Here is a 12,846-nt window from a genome sequence, read left to right on the forward strand (position 1 = left end):
GTGGTTGTGGGGTACACAACAGGTTACACAACATGTCCCTGTTTAAATAGACCCACCACTGTAAAAATGACTTTAATTGAAATAAAAACACCCCTACCCAACCTTTATTTACCCTCTTTATTGCTCACCTGCATCCTGGGTCTTCATCTATAATATATTGATGGATCCTGGGCTTGGTAAAAAAAACAAAACCCTTATACACGCCGCACAACCAGCTTCTAAGAGCTGCCGCCGCAAATGATCTTTTAGCGTCCATACAGTTCTATTTATAACATGGGGTTTTTCAAGCCATAAATAGGACTGTACTGGCGCTAAATGATCATTTGTGATGGCATCTCTTAGGAGCTCGTCGTACAGCTGTGGGAAATCCCCATGTTATAAATAGGACTGTACTGACGCTAAAAGATCATAGGAAGGGGGGATCCTAAAGACCGTATATTCGACTACCTCAAATCTTGCATTAGAGACCTCATAAATTCAGCTACTGACAATGTGCAGAATGTACATATTAAAATGTCTGTTTTTAACACTCACTATCCATATGGTGAATAAGTGGATAATTGTAAACTCGTTCAGTTTCAAGCACTATAAAAACATTAACATTGCTAGATATGCAAAGTATGTTTCAACATTTCAATTACTGTCACAGTGGTTAGCATTGCTGGCTCACCACATTACGGCTGTGGGTCCAGTCCCAACCAGGGCCATGTCTGCACTTTGTATGTTCTCCCCGTGTTTACGTTGGTTTCCTCCAGGTGCTCCAGTTTCCTCCCAAAGTCCAAAAACTTACTGGAGAGTTAACTGGCGTTGAACAAAACTGACACTAGTCTATGTCTATGGTAAGGAATTTAGAATGTAAACTCCAATGCGACAGGGACTGATGTAAATACTTGCATATTCTCTTTATAGTGCTGCGTAATATAGTTAGCACTATATAAATAAATGACAAGGAATAAATAATAACACTTGCAGAAACTGCTAGGCGTCAGTAAGAACAGAAAATGTCAAACTCAAGTTGCCAGAGTCAAGTACAGAAATGTCACATTGGGGGACATTTATAAAATGTGTCCCACATGCTATTGTGTAGAAATGCAGGTGCCGGCCATAGCAAACAATCAGAAACCATCATATAGTTTTATCAAATGCCCACTGTGTTTATTAAGTAGTGATATGAATAAGAAATTAAGAGCTCCCATACGTTTCAAATAATAAACCAGGACACCCCTATGATCTGTTTGCTCAGGCCATAAAATCCAAATCATTGTTTATTATGATTAGCAAGTAAAGTAAAACAGTAATGGGTACCTTTCCCAACTTATCCTGTTAATTTGTGTGCATCCGGGGTCTTGGTTATTGGAAAATACACTGTTAGGTATATATTTCTAGTGGAGGGGGGAGGAGAGGGACTGTCTTTGAACTAAAGAACCATATAAATTACTTATCCATCTCCAAATTTAACACTAGACTTTTAGTTGACCTGTGCAGTCCGAGAGCCTCAGCTACAACTTAGCATACAATAGAAGCATGAAAGGGTGGCAAATACATATATTGGTTCTGTACTAACTCTCTGAAACCACTGTCCTGTGAGAACTATTCCCATTGCTACATTTGTGCCACACTGTTGTACACCCCATTAACCCAATTTTACAGTGGTAGCTGAACAGATTCAAGGACTATTATTACTCTTCATTTAGCAGCACTTCTCTCCACAATAGACTGTATGTTCATAAGCTCTTAACACAATCAAGGAAACAAATGTAAACCGTATAAACATGTTCTTAAGTATATTAGGGTTGTGTTGCTAGAAACATATACAGTAAATACACTCATTGGTAAAAAAACATAAAATATGCAGATGAAAAATATAATCATGCATACAATTTAATAGGGTAACAAATGACCATGTGCAACAGGAAAGGTTTCCTCGGGTCATGTGGTGTAAACACTGTAGTTTCTCATTGGATCTCTCAATCTCTTCCAATCAGAATTGCTGTGACCTCCATGCAGCAATGGTAAGTGCTGTATGTCATACATCTAATGTTCTAACAGCTTTGGTGAGATTGCTGTAAAATTGAGTCATGCTATATGGAAAAAAAGATTCCACCACAGATTTTGGAAGGTACCCACTAAGATCAGTCTGGAAAAAACTTAAAACCTTTGTTTTCATTGGTTCTCTGAAAGAAAAAACACAGAAGAACAATGATAATTCATTCAATTATGTAGTCACTGTTAATCAAACTAGCATACAGACATAAAAGTGATTTCTTAGTCATAGGCATGTTTTTAGATGGAAATAATGTCACAGAATTGCACACACTAAGCAGCAAACTATCACCTGTATAGCATACATTCTCAAAGTCTAAGCTTATGTATGGAACAATGCAGGTGGCACCCTAGAAGAGTGGCTCACATTTCACCCATTTATAGAAAAACAGATTCTCTCCTTAAATCCAATGGACCTTATGAGAAATAAGGTATGACTTGGGGTCCCTAGAAGAGGGTCTTTGAATCTGTTTAGCTGCAGTAAGACCAATCTATATACTGCAAAGTACTCAAGCTAGATTACAGTCTCCCGAGGAAGAAAAAGAACAGTATTCACCTTCTGGCTGTTTATTTAATTTACAGGTATATCTTTGTTTCTTCCTCTTCTACAATCAACCACTAATTATTTAGCTGCAGAAAATCAAAGGGGAGCAGGCAGGGAATTGTGGAAAAGCCAGGGTGTGCTACAGTGGCAGTCGGATATAGAGCGAAAGATAAAAAGTGGCCTAAGGAGGAAAAAGGAGTTTCGGAGCCTGAATATAAGGTCTCCATTCAGTACTGAGACAGAAATGTCTATGTTCCAGATACAAGAAACCTTACAACTTCTATAATGTGACAGCTCCATATTCATGCACAGTGACATCTACAAACAAGAGGTGACAAACCCTACAACATTCATTAATACAAATATTTGTTATTTGATAAAATGAGTTCCTAGTGCTCAGCACAAAATTTCATTAGGATGCTTCCAAGTCAGTCCCCTAATGGAGATGGCCCTACTAGAATTTACTGCCGAAGCCTAGCCTGAGAATAATTCTGCAAGAGGAGAATCTGAAGGTAAAGGTTAGTCAGGCAAAAGCATCAGGAATATATCATGCACACCCCAAAACTGTTGTTATGGCTTTTATTGAAGCAAACAAAACCTGGTGGAAAACCAGGACACAATGTCCCTTCAGCCAGACATAAGACATAATAATATAAAACACATAAATATAATTCAAAAATTAGCAAATTATTTTTTTTACAAAATCACCAAAATGGATATGAATAATGTATGAAACTATATTGTCCAGCTCTGACGTTCACGCTATCATCATCATCGAGTATCTCCTAAGCCTTCAGGACCCATAATACATATCCCTACAAGAGGCAACTCCAGGTGGCGTGCTGCTCTTACGTGTGCAGCGCCTACTTTACACTACGTGGCATGACCATGGTTTTTACGTCCAACTTTAAATCAGGCCCAATGTGAGCAGATTGCTGTATATTTTAATACCGTTAACCTAAGCAAAGGAAAGAACCCGTGTTTCTTCAGAGGATAACTACAGCAAAATATAGTCTTCACAAATGCTACTGCCTCCTACAGAAAAGTAAATCAACCAGCAGTCATCTGAGCATCTATTTACCACTCATACCTTACTTTTACCTATGAATTACTGTCCTGCTCAGCGGTAAGTAAAAGTTGCAGACTACCAGGGAACTATGGAAATTTGATGAAACATTGGGAACATTTCTACATTTTACATTATTTAAGACCCCCTATGCATCTGTCAGCTAAAAAGTAGAGGTGGCGGTTGCGCTCCACAATCACACACTACATCACTCTGATCTGGGAAGGGTGAAGTAGAGTCCCAGCTGTGTGGGGTCCTCTACTTTCACCAGTGACCTCTGCATGATCAGCTCTGTTTGGAAGGAGATCCTGGACCCATTCAGAACTTCACTCCGATCAGATAAATACTAAATGGGCACAATGCCGTCTTCTTGTGTGTCTCTGCATTCAAATTGATGGAGCATGGAAATTTTTTGGGGAGATTTGCTCTTTGGCGGTACAGTATTGAATCCACTTTGTACTCTGTGTTTAGACAGGTGCTTTGTACACCAATGTCCTTTAAACCAAATAAACATGGTGATAGCCAACAGTAAGAATTCCATTTTCCAACCAACAGTAATCATTTCAAATTTGTTCTCTTGTGTGCAGTAATTCTCTGCTAATGCAGAATGCAGCATAACATTTGTAATATTTGCTTTGTGAGTAACAGCTAAAGGTACTCCCACTTTCCAAATCTTCAAATCCAGAAAACATAAAATATTCACTGTCTAACAAGAGATAAATGTTTCGCTGCAGGTAACTATCAGCCCGGCTTACCCAGAAACTGGAACACAGAAGCAGCCACAAGGATGGTTAAAGCCTCTGACAAAATGTCGTTGGGGAGAACAGCTTGGGTGTTCAACATTTGTAGCTAAATGACATGGAAAATAATGAGTTAATTAAGATATTTTATATTCCAACAGCAATCATTACAAAACAGAACCTAAAGTACTATCAAAGCGTTAACCTCTATTTATATATATATATATATATATATATATATATATAGTAAAAAAGTAACTAAACCCAAAGCCAACTGCTTCCTCACTTTTCTGAATAAGGTACACGTCTTAGGAAGCGTTGTGTACTTTGTGTGCAGTCTGTGAATGTCACTGCTTTTACTAAATTTGAACCAAGGAGGAGACCAATCTCTGACAAGGTGTGCACCATGTGTGTATAATGGCAAATACTTGGGACAATGAAAACACAGTTTTTAGCAATCATTTTTGTCCCCTAATTATCCTTAAGTCCCCAGTAGTGTGTATGAGTGTCATTGGCTATGTGCACATGCATTTGAAATAAATTTGTTTCCCTTTCATTCTTTTTTTTGACAGGTAAACTAAAGATAGTTGGAACATAGACAACCTTAACCTCTATGTAAAGGTACTGATAAAGTGCACAAATCCGCCTTATTGAAGTGGTTAGCGAGCAGTGATGGTAAGGGAAAGTCATGTCATACTTCTCACATCCCTGTTCCAGCAAGTGTAAGATGGTCAACCGTCATCTGTCTCTCCTCCATTCACTTGTTACAATGGAACAGATGGAAGGTGACTTATTTAATGGCAGTGTGCACAAGCCCTAACACCCCCATACTATGCATCTGTTTCCACCTCCCAAATAAATAACATTCAGTAAATTAAATAAATACAAAATGATAGCAGTACAGGTGAGCCAGTGCTAAATACTAGTGGCAAAATGGGTCCACAAACGGAACAATTCATGCTAATAGTGCTACTGAAATAAATGTTACTCACACCCGCACTCACCATTAGATGTTATGGAACCATCCTCATAACGCTTGACCAGTACTACATCTACAAAATCTCGAGGAGCAATAATCCCCATGGCTGCTGATGGTGTGATAGTTCGACAAACAGAGACATCCTGGAGACAACAAAATAAGATTGCACAATAAACATAACAAAATCCTATTTGCAATTCTCTGTTATAAAATATTGCAATATATACATAAATATTTAAAGTTAAATGCTACAGTCAAACTATACAAGTCATCTAAAGAAACGGATAAGACTAAATAAAATAGATTTAGTTTGGAGACTGAACATGACATTAAGTAAATCAGTATAAATAAAGTTAATAGCAAAACAAATGGATTGAAAACATATATTTTTAGTTACTGACACCAAATTCAGTTTTATTTGTGAATTTTCTATCAGTCTAATTTATTTGTATACTTTTTTTGATATGTCTGTGGCGAAGGCTTTAAAATGACTTGCCCACTATAAAAATCTGTATCTACAGAATTAAAGTATTTTTTTAAGATCTATTAAATGAAACATTCTGGGCCTGAGTCACTAAGGAGAGCACAGCCTAAAAACGGAGTAACTTTGTACCTAGGCAAAACCATGTTGCATTGGAGGGGGAGGTAAATTTAAAATGTGGGGACAGATTCATAGTTGGGGTAGAGCATGTCCTAGATCAACTTTAAATTTCAATGTAAAAACAAAGATATCAAGTATTTATGTGCTACATGAAAAAACAGCCAGTATTTTCCTTATGTGCAAAATAATAAACTCATTTGCACCATTTTGCATTGTAACATGGTTTGTCCCGGAGAACATTTACTCTTTTTTTGCCTTGCTCTCCTTAATGACTCAGGGCCTCTATGTCTGTTTAGAGTTTAGTAGAATTTTTATTATGATCAAGTACAGTGGTCAGTTTATGTTGGGTAGTTGTATTGTTCTCTGTCTGTATAAAGTGTAATAACACTGTATTAGTGGCCAGGAGGATAGATATAGTGCATATGTCTGGTTATAATGTAATAACATTGAAGTACAATGTTCATTTCATGAATGAACTTCACTACTATTCAATGCAGAGTAGCTTTCCCATACTCACCAATCAGAGTCACTGTGCATTCAAAAGAAGCTGACAGGCAGCCTAGCCTGTTATACGTATTGCGGCTTCTGACCGATTAGTGCATCGTAGCACATGTTGGTTTTTTTTAAACCCAATGGATTGAAAGCTGAAATAATTGAGACAACCCCCCATGGCTTATGGTCAAGGTAAAAGCAATCAACACTATGGTAGCCATAACATCCTTGGCAGTTTATAACGGCACGTGCCAAGGAGACCAAATGGATGGATGATAGGAAACAATAACAAAAACATGACACATTTGGTAGCTGGCGCAATCCTAAGACTAGTCATAGTGACTACTGGCCATTCTGGCTTAAATAAATAAAATATGCCTTATTTAAGAGAAACACAGGGAGACAATTATTGACCACGCTAAACTCTTCATAGCAGAAGATTCCGTGAATCCACTGAGATTGGTGGCTTAAGGCTGTTTGTAGCAGCAAGAACACTATGGCTTAAACTATAATAGGAGGATACAGTATCTAAGCCGAATCTATGTCTTCTTCCATTAGAGGGAAAACTCTTTGCCCAAACTGGAATAAGTCATAGCAAGGGATTGTATGCTCCTTTAAGCAGTGTCATCTCTCCTCCTGTCTTCACCACTCAACTCTGCTCTCCAGCTACTTAGCCCCCTCCTCGAGGACCCTCTTCCCCCCCGTCCCCTCCCACTCCCCCCTCTCCCCTCTGGGGGTTTCCCTGTCATCCGTGCCCTCCCTCTTGGGCTCCGTCATATGCGGACCTTCCCCTCTCCCCTCCCCCACCCCTAGCTGTGCTTTGAGCTCATTGAGTTACTGTGCTTATTGTTTACAGTACTGTGCTGTCTCACCTCGTATTGTAATTTCGTTTGTCCCTGTACTGCGCTACGGACACCTAGTTGTGCCCTATAAATAAAAATTAATAATAATAAAAAAAAGGGATACAGAGGGAAGAAAACTTTTTCTACTCCACCCCAGAAGAAGACACGAGACGTCAGGGTCCAAGGTTTACAAAGAAGCAAAGCTTTATAAGCGTATGCCCAACAGAATTGCAACAGTATTGGAAATATAGGCAGACAAATTACCAACAGATTTAGGAGTCTAATAAAGAGGTAAACAAAGGCCTCTGGAGAGTATTTATTTTAATTAAAAGTGTTTAAAAATCTGTGTCTTTTTGCTTTTTTCAATTAGGTACTATAATGATATTACACATTCCACAGGCCATACCAGCCAGGGCCTGTTGATGTTCAAGATTCAGCATGCTCTGAGAGCCATGGGTATGCTGGCTCCTGCAGTTATATAAGCACCCGCATGCTCAAGCAGTCAATGGTTATGTCTTGTTGGGACTTGTTGTTCCACCATAATACTTAATCTATTTTTTAAAGAATAAGGTTGTACCAGGTATAATCCAATTGCTATTCAGCACAGGGCTGGTTTGCCCTGAGTGGTAAGGGAGGGCACGCTTCTTTTGCTGGCCTGTTTTTCCTAGGGAACTGTCCCGTGTTGAATGGACTGGGGTTGATTTCACTTTATGGCAGGAGGACTCCATGCTGCAGGTATTCCTGGTTTAATAAGACTGTCGGGATCAGCAGTGGATTGCAGATAAACAATAAAATGGGAAGTGGATCCCACAGTAGGGTAGAAGTGTATCCTGGGAAATCTTATTATTAACGGCCATCATAAAACTGATGCACACAAATAAACTAAGTAAACTAGGAGATGATCAAACAAGCCAGGTTCTAGGAGCAGAGAAACAGAGATATAACAGGGGATCAAAAGAAATGGGTAGTCAGACAGACTGGGGTCAATACCATAAGTCGAATTAGACATGTAACAAGACACAGGCACAATAGACAAGACAGCAGCAGGATCAACACAAGGAGGGAGACCGACCAATAACCCAAACTGCTTGAAGAACAAGCCACTGCGTGTTCTTGTTCCCATAGCATCTACCTTTCTCCTTGAGTCTCCCCTCACGTACTAGGATGCCCCAAGGACTTGGTATTGCACGAGGAACAACAGAACTCTAGCAGGGCAACAGAAGGTAACTGTCCCAGGGCAGGAAATCAGGGAAGGCAACAGCAACAACAGGTACGAACAAACACAGGAACAGGGAAACCAAAGTATACAAGGCCAAGTACAAGAACTGAGATAATACCAGGGGGTAAATGTATTAATGTCCGGATTCTTCAACTCCGGCGTGTTCAGCGTCTTCGGTGATTAAATTTAAAGCGGCGCTGCATTGTAAAGGTATGTTACATGCCTTCATTTAATGACTTCACGAGTGCACACACTGGGGCATATGATAGAGGATGTAACGTACTGTGAACCCCTAAAGCCCAGAGATGATCACCCAGTAATACAGACTCCTGTACTTACATCAGTAACTGTTTCTATCAGTTGAAAATCATCCACATTATTATCCCATTTAACTCTCAGTCCTCCAGGCTCCGGTTTTAAACATTCCCAAACATGTTCTGGTTTTCCCATCACAATGCCTTCTCCTTTGTATCTGAATATAAAAATAAATCATCATTGTAACAGAATAAATATAGTAATCTTGAAAACAAAAAATGTTTTGAGTGGGTTTACTTGTTGAGTAATACAACTAAAGATTGTGAGCAGTTTAATTATGAACTGCTCACAACTGAGTGCAAACAAATGCAGATCTCTATTGATTCTCTTTATGCTATTTCAGAACATTGAAATAGTAGGAAGGACAGTGCAAGAGCCATTTCTTCCTGATTTGTCACATCATGCATCTGTTTGTCATCTGCTGAGCCTCTTTAAATGGACACAAATATGGACTCGCAATTGATAATATGGTGTCAATTATGGCAAATGTTTAAATCAGATATCTCCAATAATATGCCTCAATTTGCACATATATAGAAAAACAAGAATCTGTTTGCAGGATGAGATACACTAACGAATGTCACAAGGTATAGTGTTCGCTAATTTGGAAGGTGCCCATTTTACTTGGAGTCTACAGAGCCTCAGTAGTCAGAGAAAACGGAAAGAAGATGGCTGCTTCTTTCAATGGGAATAACAATGTAAAGCCATAAAACTTGAAATAAAGGAAGCCAGTTATTCTCATGATTTAAATATGATTAATACAAAGGCCTCAAAGAGGTCCACATGTGCTAACATGGTTTTTGTGTAAAATATCTTCTCAGGTGGACAATGAAAATGCAGGATGGGGACGTGCTCTAATATATGCACTTAGCAGTTTGCACGAAGAATAACGCACAATTCTTCCGCATGTGTTCCTCTTGCAGTGATGCCTAGCAAACAACATGAACAAATAGTATCTGGCTCTTTGCATTCATGGTGTCATGTGACAGTGAAGATTTCCAAGCTGTGGAGTATTCTTACTGTAACTTACTGTCGTTGTTGTAGCTTTTCCTCTCCAAAACACTGTATTTATTATTACTTAATATTATTATATTTATATAAATATACATTATGCATGTGGTGTTAGTCCTAGTGAATTTATAAGCTAAATACTAGTTTAGCCATCATAATGGCTACCAATGCATGCATTAGGTACACTTTAAAAAATGTTGTTTTATGTACTTACAAGTTCCCAGTGAACTCGGATGATGGTCTCCAGTAGACAGCCACTTCACCCTATAGAGCAAACACATTTTAAATTGAGGCAGGTGAGGTGGCCACAGAATAAATTAGTAATCTATATTAATTTCATTTTGAAAACCTAGTTGACCTCTTAAGAGTTATAAAAACTTGCAATTAAAATTCTGAAGATGAGCATGACAAATGAATCATGCCCAAGTCACTTTACACATGGGTCGTAAAGTCCAGATTTGGTAACACCCTGGGAGGTTTTCCGTTCCAGGCCCAGAGACAAGATTAAGGATAGAGAGGTCCATTTCACATAACAAGCGGTGAAGAACCATGAAGCTGGTTTAAATCCTGGCAAAATGCTCTTTCACCACTTTTTCTTATTTAACAAAGGGTTAACGCTGGAGAAATCAGAGCTTACTCTGGCTTTAACCTAATTACCAGCACTTACCGCAGTCCCCATACAACTCTATGGAGACGCCATGAATAGCACTTTCTTCATTCGCCAGCGATCACTTTACTCTAGACTATTCACCGGTATTGGCTCCTATAGGAACCGATGTCCCAGCTAATTCATTTTAATAAACTGCCTTGTTAATTAATTTTTTTAACATTGATGAATTCATTAAGATACTTAACACAAGCAATATGTCATAGGTCATAAATAGACCCCATTAACTTTTTTTTACACTATATTCCTGTTTGTATGGCAAATTGGTGATTTTTCAAGCTTTTCAATGCTTGGGAGGCTTTTAAAACAGAACAATCCATCTAATGTGTTTTATGAGACACAAAGATAAGTTATTGGTGACCTGGTACTAATTTAACCTTTCAGTATCCCCTAAATCATTATAATTATGAATATTGCTATGATTCGTTTTCTTTGCCGAAATTATAAGTTTTGGGGGGAGGGATATGTGAGCAAACAACCATTTTTGTTTTTGCTTGCATTATATAAATATTTTGAATCAAATATATATATATATATATATATACCATGTGTATAAGCCACCGTATATGATTGTGTTTTTGGTTTGCTGGCTTCTGTGGATCTATAGCTTATCAAGGATAACATGATAGTATATATGTTAGATATTTATCACACGCTTAGTGGAACATTTCCGTTCTTCTGTGTTATAAGTTGATCGTCACTGCTGTAAGTGTCCAATGAGAACAAGTCTATGGACATGACACGAGTGTATGAAATGGGAGGGAGACGTATGTAACTCCTCTCATACCCTGCTTGCTCTGGCTATTTGCAGTGTGTCAGCCCCTACAACAGTACATAATAATAACGATAGAAATCGCTGCAACATAAGCACCCTCAGACACACCACCACTCACTGCAATGCTATATACAAATGACTGGATAACATCGGTGATGTCGTTACACATACAAACTCTATTACATTTCTTTATATAGCAAACAAGACAGTACAGCGTCAAAGGTAAACACTGCAGTTCAGTGCAGTCACCGGGCATTCATTCGCTTACAGCTCTCTTGCAGAGTTTCCAGCCGGTTTGGTCCTTACTGTAGGAGAGCAGTTTATCAGCTGCTGATCTGGCTGCCTCCGTATAGTCCATGATTATAAGGCTCCCAAGACCAGAAGTAGTAGCCTTAATACAGTGACACAAATTGCTTCAGAAGGTGACAAGTATTCAGCTGTAGATAGGAGGTACTCGATGAATGTCCCTCCCCTCACCTCATCTCTCTACTTTTCTCCTCCCAGCCACACGTCAGACTCTGTGACAGATGGGAATGGATTACCCTTCCTATGGCTAGATGCTACATAGCCACTAACTAGTGGTTCCTGGATGATCTAGCAACGTGTATACAAAACATTTCTTTTTAGCATAGATATCTTGTTTTATTTTTTTCTGCTTAAGAGCAGACCAAACATGCAGAGCAATATCATGCACAATTCCCACAATCTCAAAAATATGTAGACTATACATAATAACAATGTATTAAAAATTACAAAAAATGAAAAGAAAAAAGACAAAAAGATCTAACTAGTAAGAAGCATCAGATAAACTGCACTATTTCAAAAGCCTCATTAAGGCCCAAAGGTGCAAGAGTGCCCAACTTAAAAATCCAAAACATTTCCCTACAAGCTAGTTTGGTAGCAAGATCCCCCCCCCCCCCCCCACCTTGGACCTAACATTACATGTGCTAACGGTATAGTGCGCACATCTGACTATATAGTGGTTTGGATCGTTTTTTTCTATAATGTTTATGTTTGCTTTCTTGTGAATTTGCAATGCAGATTTAGTCTGTCATAATGGGTTTATGTGATATATCTCACTTGCTTGATATCGGAACAGACGGTAGTGACGTGTCGCAATGAGTGGGAGTGATGTCACTGGATATGGGCGGAAATGGAAGGACGAAAACTCGGCCAAGATTTTTTCTTTTAATTGGTACTTCTCAACGATTGGTTATGGGGACTATATAATGGAGAACTTTTTATTGTGTTAAACATACCCTTTTGATAAAGTCATATATTGACGAAACGCGTTAAGAGAGCAGCTGTTTCTGTTTATCCCAGTCGGCAGTGGAGAGTGTGCTTTTCCTTGCGGCCAGAGAGCTTCCTCCCGGGACATCTGAGGGATTTATCTACCAGATAAGCTTGCTGTATTTATATCTGATGTACCGGCATTTGCTTGGTTTTTATGTATTTATATATATATATATATATATATATATATATATATATATATATATAACATCAAAAAGACAGGGGCGCTTCCATAGTGTAAAATCCAAGTAAAATGTTT

At 38.6% G+C, this 12,846-nt stretch overlaps 1 protein-coding gene across 1 annotated transcript; it reads right to left on the minus strand.

Annotated features, from left to right (window-relative positions):
- Nucleotides 1-1,760: 1,760 nt before the first annotated feature.
- STARD5 (StAR related lipid transfer domain containing 5) lies at nt 1,761-11,777 on the minus strand. The gene is made up of 6 exons (XM_075207897.1): nt 11,563-11,777; nt 10,067-10,116; nt 8,866-8,998; nt 5,398-5,515; nt 4,409-4,502; nt 1,761-2,174 (listed from the first exon to the last, which is right to left on the minus strand). Exons 1-6 carry the CDS (start codon nt 11,650-11,652, stop codon nt 2,027-2,029), a joined length of 633 nt encoding a protein of 210 aa, XP_075063998.1. The 5' UTR covers nt 11,653-11,777; the 3' UTR covers nt 1,761-2,026.
- Nucleotides 11,778-12,846: the final 1,069 nt, after the last annotated feature.

The sequence above is a fragment of the Mixophyes fleayi genome, chromosome 4 (genome assembly GCF_038048845.1).
Source record: "Mixophyes fleayi isolate aMixFle1 chromosome 4, aMixFle1.hap1, whole genome shotgun sequence".
Lineage (NCBI taxonomy): Eukaryota > Metazoa > Chordata > Amphibia > Anura > Limnodynastidae > Mixophyes > Mixophyes fleayi.

What these genes read in the sequence shown, in the direction of transcription:
- STARD5 (XM_075207897.1), bottom strand. Translation starts at nt 11,652, where the DNA reads ATGGACTATACGGAGGCAGCCAGATCAGCAGCTGATAAACTGCTCTCC. An exon ending in TCCGAGTTCACTGGGAACTT is followed by an intron (nt 8,999 to 10,066) that starts GTAAGTACATAA and finishes TTTTATATTCAG; the next exon opens with ATACAAAGGAGAAGGCATTG. An exon ending in TGATAGAAACAGTTACTGAT is followed by an intron (nt 5,516 to 8,865) that starts GTAAGTACAGGA and finishes TGTTGTCTCCAG; the next exon opens with GATGTCTCTGTTTGTCGAAC.